General features: G+C 38.7%; 1 protein-coding gene across 1 annotated transcript in view; it reads left to right on the forward strand.

Moving 5' to 3' along the window:
• Positions 1–7967: 7967 nt before the first annotated feature.
• Positions 7968–12757, forward strand: part of SLCO6A1 (solute carrier organic anion transporter family member 6A1) — a gene marked incomplete at both ends in the record, with an annotated part of 203002 nt that continues 198212 nt past the window's right edge. Inside the window, one exon of the mRNA XM_082623305.1 lies at positions 7968–8159. Coding sequence (XP_082479431.1) covers positions 7968–8159 — 192 coding nt within the window. The remainder of the gene's footprint in view (positions 8160–12757) is intronic.

A 12757-nucleotide genomic window follows, 5' to 3' on the forward strand; every position in this document is an offset into this window, starting at 1 on the left:
TAAATGTAAAGAGGTAGGTTTTTTTCTCCTTCCTCCTTATAGAAGATTACATTTCTGACACTTTTGATGTGGTCTTTATGTAGGAATTTATTACTTGGGAGGTAAAAATGAACATTAAACTATACAATTCATCGTTGCTATTGAAATATGAGTAGGCAGGGATAAAAAGTAGTTTGTGTGACTCTTCCCCATTAAGAGTATTCAGTATGATCTTATATACATACATGTGGCCTGGGTTGTCCTCACCCCTTAACCTCTTCTTTTTGGCCTCACATCTATTCATATCAAACTAAAAACTGACTTACAATGGGCAGTAGAGCTCTCTGACGTTGCAGCCTCACACAGTGATGAAAATACAGTATATGGTAGTATTTAACAATTTGCTTAACGTGGAGAATGATTTTAAAATATGAAAAAGTTTTACCTTCTTCTTAATCTCTAGTTACTAAGATAAGCTGAAAACCCCTAGTTAAAAGTACTTTTTACAGACAACTTACAGTATTACCAAAACACTGTATAATTTCTTCCAGACCTCTACTAAATGATTTAGTTAATAGTAATTTATCTAGTCAGGTTTCTAGGATTAAACTCCTGTCATTAACTGTTCCATTTCAAGTTTGCTCAAAATGTGATTGATGACGGGCTCCCCTGGTGGCGCAGTGGTTGAGAGTCCGCCTGCTGATGCAGGGGACGCAGGTTCGTGCCCCGGTCCGAGAAGATCCCACATGCCGCGGAGCGGCTGGGCCTGTGAGCTATGGCCGCTGAGCCTGCGTGTCTGGAGGCTGTGCTCCACAATGGGAGAGGCCACTTCAGTGTGAGGCCCATGTACCACACACGCACACACACACACACACACACACACATACACACACACGTGATTGATGAGGTGATGAATTTTAGAAAACATTTTTTCTTTGTCTGTTGAGATGACCATGTAGTTTTTCTTCTTTAGTCTGTTAATGTGTTCAGTTACAATACTAGGTTTTCTAATTCCAACCAACCTTGCATTGATGAAAGAAATATAATTTAGTACAAGTATTTTTTTGAATTCAGTTTGCTAATATTCGTATATCCAGGTTTATAAATGAGATTATCCCATAATTTTTGTTCCTTGTACTGTCCTTATGTTTTTAAAAAAATTAATCACTCAGGGCTTCCCTGGTGGTGCAGTGGCTGGGAGTCCGCCTGTTGATGCGGGGGACGCGGGTTCGTGCCCCGGTCCGGGAGGATCCCACGTGCCGCGGAGCAGCTGGGCCCGTGGGCCATGGCCACTGAGCCTGCGCGTCCGGAGCCTGTGCTCCGCAGCGGGAGAGTCCACAGTGGTGAGAGGCCCGCGTACCACAAAAAAACAAAAAAGCAAACAAACAAAAAATTAATCACTCATTCTTCTCTAGGCATTTGAAATGGCTTAATGTCATAAAAGCCAGACTAGGACTACAACTTTATCTTCTAACTATGTAACATTTCTTAGAATTCGAAGTGTTATAAGGGGTGATTGCAATTTGTGATTGTATTGCTATTAATTAATAAGGAAGAATAATAAGAGGCCCCAAATCTAAAAGAACTAAAAATTTAAAAACCTAGGGTCTCTGGTTCTCACTCTGACACATTTATTAACTGTGTGGTCTTGGATGTAACAGGAGAATTTTATGTTGAGTTACGCATTTTAAAAATGGATTCTGTTGTTAAGTGTAGAAGATGGACTGACAAGGAAGAAATGAAAACAGATTGGTTAGGAGGCTGTTGCAATAGGCTTAGCAGCAATAAGACTCAAAACTAAGACCATAGTTATGGAGATGAAGAGAGGGTGCAGATGTAGATCTTTTGGTCACAGCAAATCTTCATAATCTTCCCCTTACTTCTACTGAAATTTAGACATAGATCCAAGGGGTGGTTTTGTCAGTTACTAGTTTTTTGTTTTTGTTTTTTCCCAACATCTTTACTGGAGTATAATTGCTCTACAGTGGTGCGTTAGCTTCTGCTGTATAACAAAGTGAATCAACCATATGTATACGCATATCCCCATATCTCCCCCTCTTGCACCTCCCTCCCACCCTCCCTATCCCACCACTCTAGGTGGTCAGTCCCAAAGCACCGAGCTGATCTCCTTGCGCTATGTGGCTGCTTCCCAACAGCCACCAATTCTACATTAGGTAGTGTATATATATCCATGCCACTCTTGTCACCTTGTCCCAGCCTCCCCCTCCCCGTGTCCTCAAGTTCACTCTTCACATCTGTGTCTTTATTCCTGTCCTGCTCCTAGGTTCTTCAGAACCTTTTTTTTTTTTTTTTTAGATTCCATATGTATGTGTTAGCACATGGTATTTGTTTTTCTCTTTCTGACTTACTTCACTCTGTATGACAGACTCTAGGTCCATCCACCTCACTACAAATAACTCAATTTCGTTTCCTCTTATGGCTAAGTAATATTCCATTTTATATATGTGCAACATCTTCTTTATCCATTCATCTGTCGACAGACACTTAGGTTGCTTCCATGTCCTGGCTATTGTAAATAGTGCTGCAATGAACACTGTGGTACATGACTCTTTTTGAGTTATGGTATTCTCAGGGTATATGCCAAGTAGTGAGATTGCTGGGTCGTATGGTAGTTCTGTTTTTAGTTTATTAAAGAACCTCCATAATGTTCTCCATAGTGGCTGTATCAATTTACATTCCCACCAACAGTGAAAGAGGGTTCCCTTTTCTCCACACCCTCTCCAGCATTTATTGTTTGTAGATTTTTTGATGATGGCCATTCTGACTGGTGTGAGGTGATACCTCATTGTAGTTTTGAGTTGCATTTCTCTAATGATTACTGATATTGAGCATCCTTTCATGTGTTTGTTGGCAATCTGTATATCTTCTTTGGAGAAATGTCTATTTAGGTCTTCTGCCCATTTTTGGATTGGGTTGTTGGTTTTTTTGATATTGAGTTGCATGAGCTGCTTGTAAATTTTGGAGATTAATTGTTTGTCAGTTGCTTGATTTGAAAATATTCTCTCCCATTCTGAGGGTTGTCTTTTCGTCTTGTTTATGGTTTCCTTTGCTGTGCAAAAGCTTTTAAGTTTCATTAGGTCCCATTTGTTTTTTTTTTGTTTTTATTTCCATTTCTCTAGGAGGTGGGTCAAAAAGGTTCTTGCTGTGATTTATGTCAAAGAGTGTTCTGCCTATGTTTTCCTCTAAGAGTTTGACAGTGTCTGGCCTTATGTTTAGGTCTTTAATCCATTTTGAGTTTATTTTTGTGTATGGTGTTAGGGAGTGTTCTAATTTCATTGTTTTACATGTAGCTGTCCAGTTTTCCCAGCACCACTTATTGAAGAGGCTGTCTTTTCTCCATTGTATATTCTTGCCTCCTTTATCAAAGATAAGGTGATCATATGTGCATGGGTTTATCTCTGGGCTTTCTATCTTGTTCCATTGATCTATTTTTCTGTGTTTGTGCCAGTACCATACTGTCTTGATAACTGTAGCTTTGTAGTATAGTCTGAAGTCAGGGAGCCTGATTCCTCCAGCTCTGTTTTTCTTTCTCAAGATTGCTTTAGCTATTCAGGGCCTTTTGTGTTTCCATACAAATTGTGAAATTTTTTGTTCTAGTTCTGTGAAAAATGCCATTGGTAATTTGTTAAGGATTGCATTGAATCTGTAGATTGCTTTGGGTAGTACAGTCATTTTCACAATGTGGATTCTTCCAATCCAAGAACATGGTATATCTCTCCATCTGTTTGTATCATCTTTAATTTCTTTCATCAGTGTCTGATAGTTTTCTGCATACAGGTCTTCTGTCTCCTTAGGTAGGTTTATTCCTAGGTAGTTTTTGTTGTTGTTGCAATGGTAAATGGGAGTGTTTCCATAATTTCTCTTTCAGATTTTTCATCATTAGTGTATAAGAATGCAAGAGATTTCCTTGTATTAATTTTGTATCCTGCTACTTTACCATATTCATTGATTAGCTCTAGTAGTTTTCTGGTAGCATCTTTAGGAATCTCTATGTATAGTATCATGTCATCTGCAAACAGTGGCAGCTTTACTTCTTCTTTTCTGATTTGGATTCCTTTTATTTCTTTTTTTCTCTGATTGCTGTGGCTAAAACTTCCAAAACTATGTTGAATAACAGTGGTGAGAGTGGGCAACCTTGTCTTGTTCCTGATCTTAGTGTAAATGGTTTCAGTTTTTCACCATTGAGAACGATGTTGGCTGTGGGTTTGTCATACATGGCCTTCGTTATGTTGAGGTAAGTTCCCTCTATGCCTACTTTCTGGAGAGATTATATCATAAATGGGTGTTGAATTTTATTGAAAGCTTTTTCTGCATCTATTGAGATGATCGTAAGTTTTTTCTCCTTTAGTTTGTTAATATGGTTTATCATATTGACTGATTTGCATATAATGAAGAATCCTTGCATTCCTGGAATAAACCCCACTTGATCATGGTGTATGATCCTTTTAATGTGCTGTTGGTTCTCTTTGCTAGTATTTTGTTGAGGATTTTTGCATCTATGTTCATCAGTGATATTGGCCTGTAGTTTTCTTTTTTTGTGACATCTTTGTTTGGTTTTGGTATCAGGGTGATGGTGTGCTCTTAGAATGAGTTTGGGAGTGTTCCTCCCTCTGCTCTATTTTGGGAGAGTTTGAGAAAGATAGGTATTAGCTCTTCTCTAAATGTTTGATGAAACTCACCTGTGAAGCCATCTGGTTCTGGGCTTTTGTTTGTTGGAAGATTTTTTTTTTTTTTTTTCCTGTACGCGGGCCGCTCACTCTTGTGGCCTCTCCCATTGAGGAGCACAGGCTCACGGGCCCAGTCGCTCCGCGGCATGTGGGATCTTCCCGGACCGGGGTACAAACCCCTGTCCCCTGCATCGGCAGGCGGACTCTCAACCACTGCACCACCAGGGAAGCCCTGTTGGAAGATTTTTAATCACAGTTTCAATTTCAGTGCTTGTGATTGGTTTGTTTATATGTTTGATTTCTTCCTGGTTCAGGCTCGGAAGGTTGTGCTTTTCTAAGAATTTGTCCATTTCTTCCAGGTTGTCCATTTTATTGGCATATAGTTGCTTGTAGTAATCTCTCATGATTCTTTGTATTTCTGCAGTGTCAGTTGTTACTTATCCATTTTCATTTCTAATTCTGTTGATTTGTGTCTTCTCCCTTTTTTCTTGATGAGTCTGGCTAATGGTTTGTCACTATTATCTTCTCAAAGAACCAGCTTTTAGTTTTAATGATCTTTGCTATCATTTCCTTCATTTCTTTTTTCATTTATTTCTGATCTAATCTTTATGATTTCTTTCCTTCTGTCAACTTCGGGGATTTTTGTCCTTCCTTCTCTAATTGCTTTAGATGCAATGTTTAGTTGTTTATTTGAGATGTTTCTTGTTTCTTGAGGTAGGATAGTATTAATATAAACTTCCCTCTTAGAAATGCTTTTGCTGTATTCCATAGGTTTTGGGCTGTTGTGTTTTCATTATCATTTGTTTCTAGGTATTTTTTGATTTCCTTTTTGGGTTCTTCAGTGATCTCTTGGTTATTAGTAGTGTATTGTTCAGCCTTCGTGTATTTGTATTTTTTACAGTTTTTTTTCTTGTAATTGGTATCTAGTCTTACAGCACTGTGGTCAGAAAAGATACTTGTTATGATTTCAATTTTCTTAAATTTGCCAAGGCTTGATTTGTGACCCAAGATATGATATCTCCTGGAGAATGTTCCATGAGCACTTGAGAAGAAAGTATCTTCTGTTGTTTTTGGATGGAATGTCCTACAAATATCAATTAAGTCCACCTTGTTTAACGTATCATTTAAAGCTTGTGTTTCCTTATTTATTTTCATTTTGGATGATCTGTCCCTTGGTGAAAGTGGGGAGTTAAAGTCCCCTACGATGATTGTGTTTCTGTCGATTTCCCCTTTTATGGCTGTTAGCATTTGCCTTATGTATTAAGGTATCTTATGTATCTTCTTCTTGGATTGATCCCTTGAATGTATCTTGTTCTTGGACTGATCCCTTGATTATTATGTAGTTAGTGTCCTTCTTTGTCTCCTGTAATAGTGTTTATTTTAACATCTATTTTGGCTGATATGAGTATTGCTACTCCAGGTTTCTTTTGATTTCCATTTGCATGGAATATCTTTTTCATCCCCTCACTTTCAGTCTGTATATGTCCCTAGGTCTGAAGTGGGTTTCTTGTAGACAGCATATATACGGGTCTTGTTTTTGTATCCATTCAGCCAGTCCATGTCTTTTGGCTGGAGCATTTAATCCATTTATATTTAAGGTAATTATCAATATGTATGTTCCTACTAGCATTTTCTCAATTGTTTTGGGTTTGTTATTGTAGGTCTTTTCCTTCTCTTGTGTTTCCTGCCTGCAGAATTTCCTTTAGCATTTGTTGTAAAGCTGATTTGTTGGTGCTGAATTCTCTTAGCTTTTTCTTGTCTGTAAAGCTTTTAATTTCTCCATCAAATCTGAATAAGATCCTTGCTGTGTAGAGTAATCTTGGTTGTAGGTTTTTCTGTTTCATCACTTTAAATATGTCTTGCCACTCCCTTCTGACTTGCAGAGTTTCTGCGGAAAGATCAGCTGTTAACCTTATGGGGATTCCCTTGTATGTTATTTGTTGCTTTTCCCTTCTGTTTTCAATATTTTTTCTTTTGCTAGTTTGATTAATATGTGTCTTGGTGTGTTTCTCCTTGGATTTATCCTGTATGGAACTTTCTGTGCTTCCTGGACTTCATTGACTATTTCCTTTTCCACATTAGAGATGTTTTCAACTGTAATCTCTTCAAATATTTTCTCAGTCCCTTTCTTTTTTTGGGACCCCTATAATTTGAATGTTGGTGTGTTTAATATTGTCCCAGAGGTCTCTGATACTATCCTCAATTCTTTTCATTCTTTTTTCTTTATTCTGCTCTGCAGGAGTCATCTCCACTAATTTATCATCCAGGTCACGTATCTGTTCTTCTGCCTCAGTTATTCTGCTATTGATCCCTTCTAGAGAATTTTTAACTTCATTTATTGTGTTGTTCTTCATTGTTTGTTTGCTCTTTAGTTGTTCTAGGTCCTTGTTAAACGTTTCCTGTATTTTCTCTATTCTGTTTCCAAGATTTTGGGTCATGTTTACTATCCTTACTCTGAATTCTTTTTCAGGTAGACTACCTATTTCCTCTTCATTTGTTCTGTCTGGTTGGTTTTTACCGTGTTTCTTCTGCTGCATATTTCTCTGTCTTCTCATTTTGCTTCACTTACTGTGTTTGGGGTCTCCTTTTCGCAGGCTGCAGGTTCGTAGTTCCTGTTGTTTTTGGTGTCTGTCCCCAGTGGCTAAGGTTGGTTCAGTGGGTTATGTAGGCTTCCTGGTGGAGGGGACTGGTGCCTGTGTTCTGGTGGATGAGGCTGGATCTTGTTTTTCTGGTGGGCAGGACCACGTCCAATGTTGTGTTTTGGGGTGTCTGTGAACTTCATATGGTTTTAGGCAGCCTCTCTGCTAATGGGTGGGGTTGTGTCCTTGTCTTCTAGTTGTTTGGCATTTGGTGTCCCGCAGTGGAACTTGCTGGTCATTGAGTGGAGCTGGGTGTTAGCGTTGAGACGGAGATCTCTGGGAGAGCTCTTGCCAATTTTTATTACATGTGGCCGGGAGGTCTCTGCTGGACCAATTCCTGAACTCATCTCTCCCACCTCAGAGGCTCAGGCCTGATACCCAGCTGAAGAACCAAGACCCTGTCAGCCACACAGCTGGAGAAGATGGGCTACGAGTTGGGTGTCAGCCACTGCCCTGTTGTAGCTCTGTCTCATCTGTCTCCAAAGGTCACTGAGATACATTGGGTTGTTCCACCATTCCTTAGAACTTGCACATGCCAGTCTGGCATTTGTAGATGTCCTCCTGATACTCTTCATTGAAATACCTTGCATTCATGTTGGTGAGAGATACACTAATAGTGTTGGTTCTCTTCAGGTCAGAGACTGGGACAATCTGAGCCTAAATGTGGCCAAGTCAGGAGCAGCTGGCCAGTGGTCCCAAAGTGATAACATGTCAGATTCCAAGAAGGCTTTCTGCAGCGCCTGAGCAGTCCCAAGCAGCCACTCCACTCAGCTGTAGCACCCTGACTGGGGAACTTGGTGGGACCCTCAAACAAGGATTTCTGCCGGCCCTAGATCCTGACTTGCCAACCCAGGCAAGAAGCTGAGGAGAGCATCTCCTGGCCCCATCTCACCAGAGGAGCTGACACCTGGAAGCTGCTCAGTTTCTAGTTTTTAAATTTTATGCCGTACATAGTTCAGTATCACTAAACATTGCTTTATTCATGCAATATATATAAAAAAGTGTCCATCTTATTTAAGTCATTGTGAAATTAAATGGGAAGTTCTAGATAAAGTTCTTATTTTAATGCCTGAAACATAGCATGTACTCAGTAAATAAAAAGTAGTTATTTTTAATTATGATAAACTATTCGGACCCTAGATGTACTTAAGCCAAAGTGGAGTGAAAAGGGAACTGAGAGAGGAGGCAGAAAATTTGGATTCTAGTCCAGCTCTGTAACTAGATGGTGATTTATCTTGGGAAAGTTGAGCTTCGGTTTTCTAATTTGTCAAATGAAGGGTTTGTATGGCTTATATGGGTCTCAACTGTAAGCAGTGCAGGTAAGTAAGTCACAGTAGTTGCCTAGGTAAGAACCGTACTTTTCAAAGAAATGGTAAACAGTCACTCTTCCTCAGTCTCTGTGATCTGCCATCTCTTTCCAGTTCTGCCTCTCACAGGTTATCTGTCTTAATTGAGTTGCTAGTCATAACCTTGAATTGTTTCAGTTAATCATGTTTCTCTCCTGTACTTGCCTAAACTTTTTAGATGTTCTTCATCTGTACTAGTGAGCTAGTGTGTATCTGAACCTCCTCCACTACTCTTTGAAAGAGGCCTCATGGATGACTCCATGGAGGGCAACCTGGGGTTGCAGACCAAGATGATAACAACTTGGAGGACCATGCCAACAGACTGGCAACTCCTGGCCCTTAGTTGCTCAGGGTTCTGTTTGTTTTCTTGACTTTCTTGTGTGTGTGTGTTTTTTTTTAAACAGTGATGTTGGTTCCTTGGCTTCTTGTCACCTCTTCCTTGTTCTTTTGGTATTCCTCAACCCCAATAACTAATTGGTTGAATTTATAATGTGAAAGGCTCAGTTATGCTAGAAAGGTTAATTCCTAAGATCTCTCCAAGCATAAGGATTTTATTCTAAAATCATGCAGGAAAAGCTTCTTCTAGAGCTAAAATAAGATGGTCAGCTTGATGTTTAATTGAGAATTGATCCCTTTCTTCTTCATAAAAAGAAAGTGTAATACTTATTCAAAAGCAGAGGCAAAGTTGTGTTTGTCATTATAAGAAATATCTCTGAGATTTGAAGAACTAAGTTTAAGGAGACTACAATTATTCTCAAAGTAGAAATAAATGGTTATTTAAAATGCATGTCTTATAGGCAAATGGTTCTAAAAAATGTTCACTTTTGCAAAGATGAGAAGACAAGGTTAAGAGGAAGGTTTTATTGACCTTCTGAGTACTAAAAGACATCCCTTTATCATTCTTTTAAGAAAGTTGGTGATATTCTAACAGGGCACTAGGTACAAACAGTTAAAAAATTAGGTCTGAGAGCCAGGTGTTAGAAGATGAATGCATTATGGTTGAATTATGAGTGTCAGCTACATCTCTTCTTGTCTTAATTAAACACCTCACTAAACCTGCTGGCAGATCTGAGCCACTTCATCAACAGACTCTTCCTCTCATGAGTAATCCCAGCGAATGGCAATTCTGCTTACCCTCAAGAAGTGTGAGAGATGCCTGTGAGGGCGTGTGTGCTTTCCATTTGAGGAATGGCATGTGAGGATCAGCTATGGAAATTAGCAGCTTTGGGGTAAGCTGGGTCAAGAGCAGGCAATATATACTCAAATGCTCTCTTAGACAAGAACAAAACATGCTAGGAATATGTAGAACAGGAAGCAGGGTGAGCTTCTGCTACAGTGATCAACAAAACATATTACTGGATATTTTTGGCAGGAGAATATTAAGCTTCCCAGACCCCTATGCACTTAGCCAATTGATATCAGTTTATGCCACTGATGGTAATTTTAGTGGAGTGGCATGATAAGTTAGGCAGACCAGCAATTCATTTCTCTTGGCCCACTGCAAAGCCCTACATGGTTATAATTTTCTCTTCACATTTACCATGACCCAGGGTTGCAGCACTCTCATACTCATTTTGTTCAGTATCAACCATCCAAACGTTAACACTCAGGTAATGGAAAAAGAATGGTTCTTAAGAATTACAAAGTTAAGAAATTTCATCTGCTGAATACAGGATAAGTAGATACAAGTATCTGAATACTACTGAGGTCTATAAAGCATAGAAATTATGGATAGTATTTTACTGTTACTTTATTTAAGAAAAAATAGTTTCCATTATAATCATCCAATTTAATACTAATATGCAATAGTATATTGAATACAATATAATATATTGTACATGTTTTAGTTTTTTTCATTTTAAGAAGTATATCTATCTCCACAGTAGACCATAAGCTCCTGGAGGGTAGGAGAAAGGGTCTAGCAATAAACCCTTATTCATGACAGGGTCTAGCAATAAACACATGCTAAAAAATGTTAATTGAATAAGCGAATGAAGTATTACCAGATCCCTTTAAAATAAACTAACAAAAATACTTACTACGTGTTAGGCTATGGAAACCTTATTTCACTCATTTCTAAGTTCTCTTTTCTAAGTTTCTCGTTTCACTTGTTTCTAACTGCCACTGTAAAATCTGGGTACTTTTATTTTTTCTAATTTAGGGAAGGAAGAAGAAGAGGCCTAGCAGGTTAATTAATGTGCCTAGTGGCATAGCTAGTAAGAGTTGCAACCAGGATTTGAACCCAGGTCTTCTAACTTCATAGTTAGAGTAAGATTTCCACTTAAAATGAACATATTTTGAGAAAGTGTTTGTGTTTTATTAATCAAGAGAGAAAGATGTGGTAATACTACTTTTTGTGCAAATTCGAAGGTAACATTATATTTGGACTAATGGCTCTTGGGAACTTGATACTTTTAAAATGCTATGGCCCTTATACAGTGAAAATCTTTAGTTACTTAGCTGTTGTTTTATATAAAACAGGTTTGGAGATAACAAGGACCTACTCTATAACACAGGGAACTATATTCAATATCTTGTAGTAACCTATAATGGAAAAGAATCTGAAACCGTATATATATGTATATATAACTGAATCACTTTGCTGCATACCTGAAACTAACACAACATTGTAAATTAACTGTACTTCAATTAAAAAATGATTTTAAAATAACAGGTTTAGGCAGAAGAACCTGCTGATTCCAAGTATGAGTCTAGGAGAATGGGCTGAGTCAGAACTCGCTAACATTTTCAAAATGGTCTGGGAACACTTTCTGCCAGCTAGACCGCAGGATGAGTCATCCAGGGGGAAAAATCACCCACTGTATTTTATTAATGGGAAATTTGTCATTCTGCTTTTAATTGAAGGATTAAAAGGGAGAAACAAGAATACTTCGTATTTGAATTCCTGTGTGATTTAGGGTTCCAGGCTTCAGAGATTTCTCCCAGGCACACAAGGATGGCAAGGCTTGGTCAAGAGTCACTGCCTTTGCTTGGTTCCCCCCCACCCCCCGGTCCCGAGCCGTACTGTGAGACAAGGATTTGTGTGCATGTGGTTTATTCAAAGGCACTCCAGGAAAAAGCATTGGGCGTAGACAAGTTAGACAGGGAAGGATAGGAAACCAACAGAGTTTAGTATCAGGCAAGTTACTACTGTGGTTAAACGGGCCCTTATTCCCTCTGAGGAATTACAGGAAGGCCTGTTGAAGGTGCACTTCAAGTTATTCCATCTGAGGGGCAAGGAAGCTGAGGTGTACTATCCACCAATCTCTCTGTCACCATTGATTGATGACTACTTCTGAGATAAGTAACTGGTACTTCCTGCTTGCCTGGAGTGGGCCAAGCTTCTCTTATGATCAGAAAGTCACAGGTGTTTTTAGTGATCAGCTTTGGGTGTGTAGAAGTGAATGCTAAGGGTATAAGGAGCTACATACCTCAGCACCAGCTACAGGTATGAAGGGAAAAATAATAATGCCCAACAACATCTTTAGCACTTTACATTTACAAAAGATTTTTAGAAGCAATACCTGATCTTAGTTTTGATTCTCACAACCATCTTGTGATATCAGGACAGGTACTACTATTTTTATTTTACAGAAGAGGAAATGGAGGCACAGAGAGGTTAAGTGTGCTGTCCACTCATATATCCATTCACCACTTATGGATGAAAGAAGAGGGTAAGTGAGATTATCTAAGAGAAAGAATTTTTTTTAATCCCATGGAGACTGTGTACCACATAAAGGGACTATTAAATTATCAGATTTTTTAAAGCTTTAAACAGTTGGCTATATAGTTTACCCTTTTCCTACTTAGCAGAGGAGTGGGGATGGGGAAGCAAAAGGAAGACTATATCATCTAAAGATAAAATGAAAACATTATTATTTGCTCTTCACTTCCAAAATGCACTGTGATTTAACATTTTCAACTCATATATTCATGTTCTTTAAAATATCAACTTTCTTAACCCTTACAAATGGGGACATCAAATTGGCCTTTACCAAATCCTCTTCATTCTACCTCTGTAATATTTCTAAATGCCCTTTGTCCTATCTCCCTTGCTATCACCATAGTCCAAATGCTTTTTTTTAACCTCACATGGACTAAATCT

The sequence above is a fragment of the Mesoplodon mirus genome, assembly GCF_964341445.2.
Source record: "Mesoplodon mirus genome assembly, chromosome: 5".
NCBI lineage: Eukaryota > Metazoa > Chordata > Mammalia > Artiodactyla > Ziphiidae > Mesoplodon > Mesoplodon mirus.